We start from the raw sequence: 15,555 nt of genomic DNA, 5'->3' as shown, positions 1-15,555 counted from the left end.
CCACTGTACCTTTCATCACATGTTCCCTAATGAAATGGTACTTGATATCAATGTGCTTGGTTCTTGAGTGCTGCACTGGATTTTCAGTAATGGCAATGGCACTTGTGTTGTCACAAAATATTGGAATTTTGTCAACAGTTATACCATAGTCAAATAACTGGTTCCTCATCCACAGTATTTGTGCACAGCAACTACCAGCTGCAATGTATTCAACTTCAGCTGTTGATGTGGAAACAGAATTCTGCTTCTTGCTGAACCATGATACAAGCTTGTTTCCTAGAAATTGACAGGTGCCTGTTGTGCTTTTCCTGTCTATTTTGCAACCTGCATAATCTGCATCTGAGTAGCCAATTAGATCAAAACCAGACTCTCTAGGGTACCAAATTCCTAGATTTGGAGTCCCCTTGAGATATCTGAAAATTCTTTTATAGCCACTAAGTGAGATTCTTTAGGGTCAGCTTGAAATCTAGCACAGAGACATGTAGAAAACATAATATCAGGTCTACTTGCAGTTAAATATAAAAGTGAGCCAACCATGCCTCTATAACTTGTAATATCCACAGACTTTTCAGCCTTGTTTAATTCAAGCTTGGTGGCAGTGGCCATGGGAGTTTTTGCAGGTGAACAATCCATTAAGTCAAACTTCTTTAAAAGATCATAAATATATTTAGTTTGACTAATGAAAATTCCACCACTAACTTGTTGAACTTGTAAACCAAGAAAGTAAGTTAGCTCTCCCATCATGCTCATTTCATATTTACTTTGCATTAATTTAGCAAACTTTTTACAAAGTTTATCATCTGTAGATCCAAATATAATATCATCTACATAAATTTGTACAAGTATCTTAGAGCCATTAACATTTCTAAAGAAGAGAGTTTTGTCAACAGTACCTCTTGTGAAGTGATTATCTAGAAGGAACTTTGATAAAGTCTCATACCAGGCTCTAGGTGCTTGCTTTAGTCCATAGAGTGCTTTCAGCAAATAATACACATGGTCTGGAAAATTTGGATCTTCAAAACCTGGAGGTTGGCTTACATAAACTTCTTCCTCCAATTCCCCATTTAGAAATGCACTCTTGACATCCATCTGATAGACCTTGAAATTGGCATTAGCTGCATAGGCTAGAAAGATTCTGATGGCTTCAAGTCTTGCAACTGGAGCAAATGTTTCATCAAAATCTATTCCCTCTTGTTGAGAATAGCCTTTGGCAACCAATCTAGCTTTATTCCTTATGACAATGCCATTTTCATCTATCTTGTTTCTGAATACCCATTTTGTGTCAATAGAACTCTTGTTCTTTGGCTTGGGTACCAGCTTCCACACTTTATTCCTCTCAAATTGGTTTAGCTCCTCTTGCATTGCTAAAATCCAATCTGGATCCAAAAGAGCTTCTTCCACTCGCTTAGGTTCCTCCTGTGATAGAAAGCTACTATACAGACATTCATCTTGAGTAGCCCTTCTAGTTTGTACTTTAGATGTAGCATCACCAATGATCAGTTCAAAAGGGTGATTCTTGGTCCATTTCCTTTCAGGTGGTAGATTAGCCCTTGATGAGGTTGCCTCAGTATTGTCATGATGTGATAGAATGTTGATTTGTTGAAACTCCCCCTGAGTTGCTGATCCTTTGAAAGGAATTTGGAGTTCTATCAACTGATGAGGTGAATTGATTATCCGTTGACAGATTGTGATCAACGGATGCTTCGTTATGAACTTCAACGGATGATGCACTTAGTCTTTCAACGGATGCTGCATTGCTTCTTTCAATGGAAGCTGAATTATGACTTTCAACGGATGCAGCATTATGTGCATTATCCAAAGGCAGACTCTGGTATCTTCTTGAGATGCCTTCTTCATCATTCTCATCTTCACTATCGTCACAATATATCTCAATATTGTCAAATTTGAGTCCTTCATGATGTCCCTCATCTGTTAGTCCATCAATCTTTTTATCATCAAACACAACATGTACAGATTCCATGATAATGTTGGTTCTTAGATTGTAGACCCTATATGATTTTCCAGCAGAATAACCAACAAATATTCCTTCATCAGCCTTTGCATCAAACTTTCCTTTGTGATCAGATTGATTCCTTAAGATGTAACATTTGCAACCAAAGACATGTAGAAAGTTTAAAGTTGCTTTTCTTCTCTTGAATAATTGATAGGGAGTCATGCATTTTGCTTGATTGATTAGAGAAATATTCTGAGTGTAACATGCACAGTTAACAGCCTCAGCCCAAAAATAAGTTGGGAGTTTTGACTCCTCAAGCATTGTCCTTGCAGCTTCAATTAGTGATCTGTTCTTCCTTTCCACCACACCATTTTGTTGTGGAGTTCTTGGAGCTGAGAACTCATGCATGATCCCATTACCTTCACAGAACATCTTCATGGTTGAATTCTTAAACTCAGTTCCATTGTCACTCCTAATGTTCCTTACTTTGAAATCAGGATGATTGTTGACTTGCTTGATATGATTGATGATGATTTCACTAGCTTCATCCTTTGATCCAAGAAAATAAACCCATGAAAACTTTGAGAAATCATCTATAATCACTAGGCAGTATCTTTTCCTTGAAATTGACAATACATTGACTGGTCCAAAAAGATCCATGTGTAGAAGTTGCAGTGGTTCATCAATTGCAGATTCAAGCTTCTTACTGAATGATACTTTCTTTTGCTTTCCTTTCTGACAAGCATCACACAGTCCATCCCTTGTGAATTCCACTAGAGGCATTCCTCTAACTAAGTCCTTTTTGACTAGATCATTCATTATCTTGAAATTCAAATGGGACAGCTTCTTGTACCATAGCCAACTTTCAACTGGACTTGCTTTGCTGAGAAGACAAGTAATGGATTCTGCATCTGTAGAGTTGAAATCAGCTAAGTACACATTCCCTTTTCTAACTCCAGTTAGAACCACTTTATTGTCCTTTTTACTTGTGACAATACAGGCTTCAGAATTGAAGGAAACAGTATTCCCTCTGTCACATAGTTGACTGATGCTCAATAAATTGTGTTTGAGACCATCAACCAATGCAACTTCATCAATGATGACATTTTCTTTTGAAATCAAGCCATATCCCATAGTGAATCCTTTGCTGTCATCTCCAAAGGTTATGCTAGGGCCAGCTCTCTCCTTAAACTCTGTGAGCAGGGTGAAATCTCCTGTCATGTGTCTTGAACAACCACTGTCCAAGTACCATAGATTCCTTCTTTGTCCCTGCACACAACAAAATCAATCAAGTTGATTTTGGTACCCAAGTTTCCTTGGGTCCATCCTTGTTAGTCTTTTTCCTAGACTTCATTCCTCCTGCATCTTTTGACTTAGGTAACTTTGGGTCAACCTTGGTCTCAGATGTGGTTGGTTGAAGTGTAGGGTTAGTCACAGAATCATTTAACACATTTGATTGAATTTGATAAGGCATAGGTTGTGCAAACATGTTATTCCATATAGGCATATTGTATGGCATTTGAGGCATACTAAATGCAGTAAAGTAAGGATTGTTAATGTATGGCATGTTTGCAAAATGTGCATGGGGATTCTGGTGAGACATAACAGGCATAGCATGCAGAGGTGACATAGACATGTTAGGCATGGAGGGATTTGAAGGCATGGGAGCATTTTTAACAGATTTGCAATTATCAGATAGGTGATTAACACTTTTACAATGTACACAGCTTTTTCTAGGAGCATACCTATCAGGTGTGTAATTGTTATGTTTATTAATCCCTACCTTCCCATTTCTTTTAGATTTTCTTTTAGTTTCCTTCTTATCCTCAACCAACTTAAGCCTATCTTTCAACTGATCTAAAGTCATGTGTCCTATATTCACCTTACTGACATCTCTGGATGTGCTAGCTCCTTCTTTGACAAAGTTCTTGAGAGTTGAATCATTCATTTTATTTTTAAAAGAACTTGCCTGTTTTAATTGATGAGTCTTCAACGGATGCTCCTTTTCTTCCTTCAACGGATAACTTTCATCATCCGTTGATTCCACATCCGTTGACAATTCATCAATTAATTCTAACTTCTTTTTGTTTATCTTCCAGGCATCCTCACAGAATGACTCAATTCCCTGAACCTTGGCAATTTGAACACCAACATCCCTAGATGTTTTCCAGGCCTTGATTACCTCTTGCTCACTTTCTAACTGTTTAGAAAGAATTTCTACTTTCTTAACAGCTTCTTCTAGTTCACTCTCAACAGTCAAGCATTTAAGTTTAATCTTTTCAAGCTCAATTACCTGACTCTCTAACACAGCATTCCTATCACTTAAAAACACATTATTTTCTTTGATCCTAGTGTTTTCTTTAGCTAGTGATTTAAGAGAAACACGCAAATGATATAATTCATTGGACATATCATTTATGGCTTCATTGCATTCATGTTTAGAAAGCTGAGAGAGATCAGTAGTAATTACCTGGTTGCTTGATGAACTAGTTTCATTTTCATCAGAATTAGCCATCAGGGCTAGGTTGACATATTCCATATCATCATCTTCATTTACCCCATCTGCTGCCCAATCATCTTGAGTGAGAAAAGCTCTTTCCTTTTGTTTGAGCAAATCAAAATACTTCCTTTTGTAATCAACTTGCTCAAATTTCTTTTTCTCAGAATTTGGCTTCCTACACTCACTTGCAAAGTATCCACTAATGCCACAGTTGTAACATTTGAACTTTGATTTGTCCACCATGTTTTTGTTTGGCTTAGTGAACTTTGTGTTTTTTCTGAACTTCGTCTTCGCAAACCTCCTGGACAGAAAGGCCAGATGTTCATCAATATCATCAGATTCATCCTGACTGGAATTGTCTTCATCCTCAGTAACTTGCTTTTTACCCTTGCTTGATTCTGATTTGCTTGTGCCAATTTTGAGACTTGGCATTGTCTTTTCCTCATTTCTGGCTTTAACTTTTTCACTGTCAGCTACAAGTATAACTGATCCTCCTTTTCTCTTTCCCTTTTCCAACAGCTCATCTTGCTCCATCTCAAGTTCATAAGTCTTCAAAATTCCATATAATCTTTCAAGTGTGAAGTCCTTATAATCTTGAGAATTTCTTAGAGAAACAGTCATATGCTTCCATTCCTTTGGTAGAGACCTCAGAAATTTTAAATTGGAGTCCTTGACTTGGTACACTCTCCCATACAGCTTTAATCCATTCAATAGTTTCTAAAATCTGTTGAATGTATCATTCAATGATTCTCCTTCTTCAAAATGAAAATATTCATATTGTTGAATGAGAAGCTGCATTTTGTTTTCTCTAACTTGCTCAGTGCCTTCACAGATAAGCTGCACAGTATCCCAAATTTCCTTAGCAGTTTGGCTATTCATGACATTGTCAAACATATCTTGATCCAGGCCTTTAAACAAAATGTTCATGGCTTTCTTGTCCTTGTGGACCTCTTCAATATCTTCAACAGTCCATTCTGCCTTTGGCTTGGGAATAGACTATCCAACAGCAACTGTAGCGGTAGCAGTTGTGGCCACCTTGTGTGGGATGTGAGGACCATTCTCAATGCAGTTGATGTAGCTTTCATCTTGAGAGAGAAGATGTAAATACATCTTCACCTTCCAGTGATGATAGTTATCTCTTTCCAGGATTGGAATCTTTACACCAATATCCTTCTTACTCATGATGTTAGCAGAATAGATCTTTAAACTCTTTGTATGTTAAGAGCTTGCTCTGATACCAATTGTTATTCCCAGTGGACAAACAATGAGATTTACAGAAGGGGGGTTGAATGTAAATCTCAAAACTTTTTCAAGTTTTGAGCAATTTGTAAGACTAAGTGTTTGAGTGAACAAATGTGTGTGAATTGCTTGGAGCTGATGCAGACAGATATATATTCAAACATAAATGTAATGAACACAAAGAACTTAAAAACTTTTCTGGTGGATTTGTTGTTCCACCAAAGATGTGTTATTTCAGAAAATCTGTGATTCAAAAATTAAATCACAGCTGCTTCCTAGTACAAACTTGATGATTTTCTCTCTTGATATTTCTAACCAGCTCAGGGAAAATTCACTTCTAATTACTAGCTACTACTTGGTTTATATAACACCAAGTTTACAAGTGAAGACAAAGATAAAGTACAATAAGACAATAGTTCTCCACTCGTTTCTGTTCCATTTTTATCCAGTGTAATATGGAATTATCTGTTGACTTTCCATTATGAACCAGGCTAAAAACGGCTGCTTTTTCTGCTGTTCCTGAAATAGGCTACCACATCTCTGTCAATCCATGTGCCTCTGTCAGCTTTGTTAACTGTCACTATCAACTGCTATGAGATTGAGCATCCGTTGAAGCTTTCATCCGTTGATGACTTTATCCGTTGATGCTCTAGCAGTGCATCCGTTGAAGCTTTCATCCGTTGATGGCTTTATCCGTTGATGCTCTAGCAGTTGAAGCTTTATCCGTTGAAGCACTTATCCATTGATGGATATTATCTGTTGAAGCATTAGAGACATCCGTTGAAGCTTAGTTTCTTATCCGTTGAAGGTCTTCAATATCCGTTGACACTTCTTCACTTATACAAAATTACAAGGCATGAAATATTTACAATTAGCCCTCCTATTTGTACATCCATTAGTAGTCAAAATGACTTATTATCTCCTAACAACATCTAAGAATTACAGCTTGAAATCAGAGAGTGAGATGTGCTACAATACCAAACTTATTGCTAAGTAAGGCTACTCCTTCAACGGATAGCCAAGATGGTCTTATCCGTTGAGGCTACAAACACTAGATTTCTACTTAAGTGTTTTGCTGAACTTATCATCAAACTAATACACATATTCCTAACACTACAAGATGTGCATTGATCATGTTTAGAAGAACACCATAAGATATATTGAAGTGGATTTTGTTTGTGCATAAGAGATACATGATTTTCATATCAAAGAAATCAAAGTACTTACTTTGATTTGGTTTGGGCATAATATTTGCCCTAATGATTAGAGCAAGATGCTGAAATGTTCCAGTGAAGTGTTTGAAATGAATATCACAATTAACATCACAGAGACCATCATGAATGTCAGATTTACAAAAAGTGCCAAGCATTAGTTCAAATTCAGATTTATTAAAATCAAACAGAGAGAAGATATCCTCACAAGGAAACTCACACAAATGCAAAGGTAAATACAGTGCCCTATTAATGCTTTTGTTATCAACACAAATGACCTTTTTGTTGACTGATGTAGTGAAATGCAGTATGCCATCTACCCCTTTTATGATATTCATATTACAATAGAACTCTCCCATAAGGTGTGTGCAGTAGTGCTTACCTAAGTTATACATGAGACCATCCCACCTAGCCCTTCTAATTATGAACTCTACTTCACCCTTCACATCAACACAAGTGCCAGTTTGGAAATTTTTGACAAGTTCAAGAAACTTTTTGGAGTTTGAAGGGTTTGACAGTTTTGGTGGAGGGGGCTTTGGTGTGTTCATAGAGGTGTTTGGATTTTATCTTAGATTGGCCTTTCTGGTGTAAACTTTGGCTTGCAAAGGTTTAGGAGGTCTAGAGTTAGGGGAATGAGGGTTCTAAAATTTTCTGCTTTGGTAGAAAGGAATTGTGTGATTTTTGTATCCATTTCTAAGTTGTTTAGGTGGAAAATGTCTTTGTGATAGTGTTTAGGATATGAAGATTGAACAGTTTTGAAAGAAGAGGTTTTGTGGTGATGAAACTGATTTTTCTCCATATCTTCAAGAAGATATGGGTTTTCAATCAGTGGTCTTGGTTTAGGGTAAAAAGGGTTAGCATTTGGGTTCATGTTGCAAATGAAGTGGAGTTTATGCAACTAGTGTGTGTGTGAATGCTGCATACAAGATATGCATATATATAACCATTTAACACAGATGCAAAGAGAAAAGATTATAAAATTAAGATTTTTAGAAATTGTTTACTGTTCATGAACAGTGAAAAACATTTAATGCATGCATGGCTGTGTTACACAAAAATCCAAGTCTTTTATGAATAGATACTAGGATGATGAAATTGAGAGAATGATGAAATGCAGCATATATACACATATTCATAAACTATTACAACAGAGAATAAAGAATGTATTAATTCTTTGTCGTTGTGTCTACTTTAGAAAACAGCACAGTACATAAGTACAAGTTTTGGAAACTGTGCGACATAAAGTTGATATCATAGCTTACTCTATTACATAGGGACTGTACTTTCAGTGCAGGAGCATTTAAGGATGAGCTGTGCGTGAAGTGAGTTTGAAAGAAGAACTGATTTTTAATGCAAATAAAATCTCTTACATTTATTTCTCAAGAAACTATATTATTAATGAGATGTAATCAAGGGAATGTCATGCACATTAAACACAGAACAGGGCATGCATAATCAGTTTTCATTTAATTCATCAAGCATTCAAGGCAATACAACACTCAGATCATTTATATCAGATATAATACTTTAAATGCAGTAAGAAAAAAAATGTCACCTAATTGTTCTAAGTGGCCATTAATCACAGCAGTGATCCAGATACAGGGATGCTCAACGCTCCTCTGCCAGGCCTTACTGTGAGGGCTGGTGTGTGAGTATATTATTTTATTTTTATTACACAAACCAGTCTTCAATATACCTTATCTGATTTCTTATAACTGCTTAAGCACAAACAAACACTGAATAGTAAACAGTGTTGCACTATAAGTCCACAGATTATATATATTCAAGCAAACATGATGCACAGACTCGGTACACCTATCAAATAGACAAGTAGATATTGGAGACAACAAGACATTTCTTATCCAGATTCAATGTATTCAGCTTAATACTGCAACCAGGACAGCTTGCACATTCATTTGGTCACACATTTAAACAGACTTAACATTTCAATAATCTTAGATCAATTACGTAGATTAAAAATAGACTAATACTAAGCAGTATGATCACATATAATTATAATTATCATGTAAGTAGTTCAATTTAACCATGTAACCAAGAGAATCAAGTGTTAGCATGTTCAGGGTCTATTTTACACATATTTTATCACTTAAAGAGATAACAGACCAGGTTCAATGTTTTAATCTTGATTATACATTTGGTTCCTGAAAGAGAATGAAGGAAATAGTCTGTTTTCTTTTTAAAGGAAAGTGCTAGTAGAGAACTGTAAAGACAGAACTGTGATTTATCAATCCAAGACAGATTACTTTTTAAAGTAATATTTGAAAGATAATGTATATAAGCTGTGTCAAAAACTTAAGTAATATACTTTAATAACACACAGATCACAAGCACATATACATATAGTTCTGCAAAGGTTAATTAGGTACTCATAGCACAAATATATAAAATTATTGTTTTGCAAAACTCAATAAGATAATTAGATCATAAATATAAACAGTTGTGTTAAAAACTTAATCCACCAGGGTTTACATCTAGGTAAATTCATCATTAGACAGATAAGAATTTATGAAGTACACTAAATTATCAAGGAACTTAAAGTCAAATTAACTAGGACACTGACTTTCTTGGACTTAAATGTATCAACACTCAATATGTTATTATTAAAATTTTATTCCAAAACTTCATAATATACCAAGTTAATGGACTTTATTTTAAACTATTTCACAGAGATTTTGAAACAAACAGATTCACAGATTTTAACTTTAATCAAGAAAGTTATTTAACTCAACAAGTTTACATTTTACACTCATATTTAGTCCAATTAAGCTTCAACTGCTGAGAGAAATGGTTCTTAACATAACCAAGTGATTATCATACACGAATTTCTCACTTTAAGCTACCAAATTTCTTACTTTAAACAACCATTAAGATACAGTTTAGATAAATAAAATTTCTTGACTAAACAACACAGCTAACATGTAATCTTCAAACCAACAGACAATCACAAATTCAAAGTTAATCACAAATCTACCAGATAAAAATTAATCCAACGAATAATCATAATTTTACCAGATTAACATTAATTCAATAGATAATTACAAATTCAATAGATAATCATAAATCCACCAAATTAACATTAATCCAACAGATAATCACAAATTCACCAGATTAACATAAATCCAAAAGATAATCTAAACTTTATACCTTTAATTCGATCAAACACAGAATATAATCAATTCACAGTTTCATCGAAAACATATCACAAGACATTCATCTTGTTAGGTCACACACACTGTAGAAGGGGGTTGAATACAGTATTTACTACAATAAAATCGAATATAAGAACTCAAGTAACAGAAAATAGATTTTATTCAACACAATAAACTCTGTTATAATATGGAACTGTCCTCTCTCAGTGATGAATAAATTATCACGAGAGCTGCTAGGGTTACAATGGATAATAACTTCGATAATGATAACACTTATAGTGTAAACCCTATGCCTGTGTTTATATACTACATAGTTACAAGATAATGTTCTAATTGATATGGAATATAATTCTGCTTCCTAAAATATATCAACTAGTTATCTTTTCTTCCAAGTATTCTATTCTTCATAGAATTCCTTCTTTATGTATATTTCTTTCTGTCTTAGTCTCGATCTTCTTTCCTTTCAATCTGTCACCTGCCTTATCTGAAAGTCATCTTAACACCTGATATTATCTTCTAATAAATATCTTCTGATAACTTAAGTTCTGATAACTTAAGTTCTGATATCTTCAGTTCTGTCTTCAGTATAAGTGTTGATTTCCAGTTAAGTACTGATTTGTCATGTTAAGTAAGATATGAAAACTAAACACAAATCATATTACACATGACATTATCAAATATATCTAACAATCTCCCCCAACTTGTAAATTAGCATAATATACAAGTTCAATAGATATTTGGTGATGTCAAAAATATTAAGTATAAATGCATGAGAATTTGACTAGATAACTACAACTTACAGTCCTTTCAGCTTTACCATCTTTAACTTCTGATAAAAGCTTCAGTCTGTATACTCTTCAGAATTTAAGCAGTTGTAGATCTTTGACTTGGCTTTAATTTCTGATCTCTTTGATGTCAGGAGTAGTTCTGAGATAGTTCTTTAACAAACATCTCTCAGCATATTCAAGTTCATTGATCATCCTCTTTTTAGCATTTATCAATTCAACTGTATCTTCACCATTTTAAAAAATAGCTGCTCTGAGATCATTTATCTTAGCTTTTCTTATCTCCTGATCTAGTCTAATCAGATATGCCTTGTCAGACTCTAGATTGAATTCCACAGCCTTATAACCCAGAAAAGTAGTTATGATCTTAGCAAAGTTAGGCTTCATTTCGACAATATCACCTTTGTGATCTCTGTACTTGGGACAGTATGTGCTGTCAGACTTTATAGAATAAAGCTTTTTCTGTCTTTGAATTTGTGACTTTAAATAACCTGCAGTATTATCTGCTAATCTGTCCTTCACTTGAAGTAGGAATAGAACGTGTTCCAGTTCCTCAAAATACTTTAGTGGTATAGCATTCTGCCTAATATGATATACCATTCCATCTATCATAAAGTATAACAAGATATGTTCTTTCAGAAAGGTATGGTAAACCATTTTTACGGATTCAAGTCGATTCAATCTTTCAGGAGTTGCTCCAACACCTGGTTCACTTAAGGAAGTTGGATCATTGGTAGTGTTATGTAATCTTCTTTCATCAGAACTACCCAATCCAGATTTATCTCTTACTTCATTTCCTGTAACAGCTCTTGCTTCAAAACCACTTGTTTCGGTCTTCAAAGATTGAGTCTATTTAGCTTTGGTAAATCTTGGTAGGAGTATCTTTGAAGGTTTAACATGAGCAATGTCAGAGGTTGCTTGCTTCACTGTCATATCAGAACTTACTACATCTTGACTCTGAACAACATGAGCCATGTTAGAGGTTGTTTGAAAAATCTTCTTTTGCATCAGAGTAAGATTAGCATCTTCTTCATCATCAGTTATTTCTTCATCTATGACTGGCATATAAACCTTTACAGGTTCATCAACTTTTTCTTTGCCCTTGGACCTTGGATCAATTTCCACTTGTGATTTGGCTTTGGTTGCCTCAGAATTTGACACATGTATAGAATTCGACTTCTATATATCTACTAGTCAAATTTTATCAATGTCAAATTCGACTACTAAGAAGGATGCAGCAAATTAGAATGCTTGGACCAGAAGAAGCCACGTATTGAATTTGGTTTTAAGTCTACAATAAAACAGAAATCTCAGCATTTATTTAGAAGAGAAATCTTCACCAGCAAACTGAGAAGCTTTTATGGAGAGCATTACGGAGCATTCAAGTTCATATTAATTATTTTGTAACTGTACTGTTATGCTGTTGAAATTTCTGTAGAAGCTAATCAATTGATTAGATTGTAGCAACATTAAGGTTTATATCAATCGAAATATATTCCTTGAATTGTATTGTGTTTTTACTTTCTAGCATAAACTAAGAACTTGTTTTGAATTGAAATTAATTGGTGGTATCGTATTCAACCCCCCCTTCTACGATACCTTTGGACCTAACAATTGGTATCAGAGCAGTTTGATTGACATACAAATCAAGATCCAGAAGTTTAGACCAAAAGAAGTCCACTCTTGCAGATTTTTTAATTTTCAAAATTTTCTATTTCTTGAAATTTTTGAATCTTAAATAATTTAATCATGAGTTCTCAAAAAGTGGGAAGTATTAAGGTACCAAAGTTTGACAAAGAAAATTACAATCTATGGAAGAAAAAGATGATTCTCTATCTCAAGGCTGCGAACCCTGATTATATGGAAATTCTGAATAACGGCCCACACATACCTGAAATGGTTGATCCTGATAATGAACGACGTACCATTCATAAACCAAAGTCTGACTGGACTGCAAAGGAAAAGGAATTGGTTGCCCTAGATGATAGTCTACAGCTGATATTGATAGATGCCATGGACTCTGACATGTGTCACCAAATTCTTGTTTGTGAAAGTGGCAAACACATGCGGGACACAATTGAACTGTTAATGGAAGGTACTGAAGATGTGAGAGAGCATCGCCTAGACATGTTAATTACTCAATATGAAGCCTTCAGGTCTCTCCCGGGTGAAGGTGTAACCTCAGTGTATGAAAGACTGAATAGGCTGTTAAATGAAATGAGTCGTCATGGAAAGAAGTATGCACAACATGAAATCAACAGAAAGTTTTTGTTGGCACTCCCTTCACATCTGGACAATAAGGCAGAAACAGTTCATGAACGAGTGGACTTCAAGACCATGAAACTGGAAAAGGTGTATGGAAGAATGAAGACTCATGAGATGGAGTTAGACCAGAAGAGGATCATATATGGGCACAAATCCAGTGGCAAGCAAGCATGAAGACCTGGATATCACTGTTGAGAAGGCTAAGTCTCAAACAAATGTGCTTTTTGAGGCTGAAGTGGATGATGGAAATCTGACTGGGGAGCCTAGTGACTACTACACCATGGAAGAATTAAAACAGATGGAAGATCCCACAATGGCAAATCTAGCTGGGATGTTCAGCAATATGAGATTCAGAAGGAAGAAAGGTTTCAGGGGCTCAGTGAGTAGTAGCAGAGGGCATAGATCCAACTCATACTCCAGTTCTGGATATAAAACTGGAATGGTAGACAGAAACAAATTCAAATGCTATAACTGTGATGAGGTTGGACACTTTGCCAGTGAATGTAGGAAGCCTCAACAACCAAAAGACAAGGGCAAAGGGATTCAGAAAAGGTATTCAGGGAAATCCAAAAAGTATCCAGTTAAGTCCTACATTGCTGAAGGAAAAAGCTGGGATGATACAGATGATGAAGAGGAAGAATATGGAAATCTTGCATTGATGGCAGAATCAACTCCTCAGGTATCTATATCACCCCCTGCTAAAATTTGTGATAATGCTGACTGTATAGCTTTTAAAGAACTTGCTCAAGTATATTCTGATAAAATTTCCTATGATAGACCTAACGTATAATGTAGTGACAAGTTATGTGCTGAAAACTACAATGTGCTTAGGTTAAAATATAGGAATTGTTGCTTATCCCTAAGATGTTCAGAAGGTACTGCTAGTGACTTAAAGAAAGAACTAGGAAAGATTAAAACTGAAAATGATAAGCTAGTTCTCACCAATGTTGCTATAGAAGACCTTAAAACAAGAAATCAATATCTGGAACTTAGAGATAAGAAACATGTTGAGACTATAGAAGGAAAGGGTGAGAAGATAAAGGAATTAGAAACTAAGCTTCAGGCTTATGCTAATTCTGCTAATCTTGCAAAGGAACTCATATCTAGTCAAGTTGTAAGTGGAAAACTTGGAATTGGACTAGATTATGATGAACTTAGGAAATCTAGTAAGAAACATGTGGTGGATAATGAACCTGTAATAAAAGTTGTTAATCCACTAGATACACCACATATTCTGAAGAATGCTAAGAAACCTTTGTTCAAGAAGGCATCTTCTGAACCTTTTGATGAGGAGAATTTGTTCATTCATAATGAGATGCTTGTTGAAGATCTTGAAAAGATAAAAGATAAAAATGCCAAGAAATCTGATAAACAAGCATCCCCTGAAAGTGAACAAACTACTGCAGGACTAGGTTTTAGTTCCACCACTAAATCTAGTAAGAATAGAAATGGCAGAACAGGAAAGGATGGCCCTAGAAAGGTGTGTAATAACTGTGGATCCAGTGGACACCTATCTCATGCATGTAAAAAGGTTAAAGTGGACAAAGTAAAAAATGTTAATATGCATACCATGCCTAGTGTTCCTCAATCTTTTAAGTGTGATAAGCCTGCTTGCACGTCATGTGTTGTTTCATTCATGAAAACGTATCTTGATTACACACACTCACACAATGCATGCCATGATTATGATAATCATATGCATAAGAACAAGAGTAAGTCAAAGACTGCAAGCCCTCCTAGTGCTAGGAAAGAGGCTACCTTCACCAAGACCAAAAGCAAAGCTAATGGTCCTTCCAAGGGTGTTAAGGACACAGTCAATGACAATGTAAAACATGTTGAATCTGTCAAGAATGTTAAGAAATCTGCTAGATATGCATATGCTCCTAAGTACCCTGGACCCAACATGGTTTGGGTACCAAAGAAATCTTAATCTCCTTTGTATACAGGGCATAAAGAAGAAGAAGGTCATATGGATTCTGGACAGTGGATGTTCGAAGCATATGACTGGAGATAGAGCCCTGCTATCAAAGGGGGTTGAGAAAGTTGGCCCTGTGGTTACCTTTGGAGATGACAACAAAGGTTATACAACGGGATATGGCTGTTTAGAAATTGGAAATGTTATCATAGAATAAATCTCTCTGGTTGATGGTCTTATGCATAATCTTCTAAGAAAAAGTCAATTCTGTGACAAAGGATGTGATGTGTTGTTCAAGAAGGAGAAGTGTTTGATCACTAATCAGAAGAATGAAAGGCTTGCTCTCAATGGAGTAACAAAAGGTGATCTGTTTGTAGCTGACTAGAATTCTGCAGAAGATGGTCAAGTAGTTTGCTTCTACAATAAAGCATCTGCAAATGAGAGCTGGCTATGGCATAGGAAGCTCTTCCACTTAAATTTCAAGGCAATGAATTCTCTAGTGAAAAGAGAGTTGGT

The 15,555-nt window shown here is 35.4% G+C and overlaps 1 protein-coding gene across 1 annotated transcript; it reads left to right on the top strand.

The window, feature by feature from the left end:
- Nucleotides 1-12,608: 12,608 nt before the first annotated feature.
- LOC141718435 (uncharacterized) lies at nt 12,609-13,298 on the top strand. The gene has a single exon (XM_074520820.1). It carries the CDS (start codon nt 12,609-12,611, stop codon nt 13,296-13,298), a length of 690 nt encoding a protein of 229 aa, XP_074376921.1.
- Nucleotides 13,299-15,555: the final 2,257 nt, after the last annotated feature.

This window comes from Apium graveolens, chromosome 4 (genome assembly GCF_009905375.1).
Source record: "Apium graveolens cultivar Ventura chromosome 4, ASM990537v1, whole genome shotgun sequence".
Lineage (NCBI taxonomy): Eukaryota > Viridiplantae > Streptophyta > Magnoliopsida > Apiales > Apiaceae > Apium > Apium graveolens.
This window is presented reverse-complemented; position numbering and strand designations above follow the sequence as displayed.

Bases quoted from the DNA above. Each gene is read 5' to 3' on its own strand.
- LOC141718435 (XM_074520820.1), top strand. From the start codon at position 12,609: ATGAGTTCTCAAAAAGTGGGAAGTATTAAGGTACCAAAGTTTGACAAA.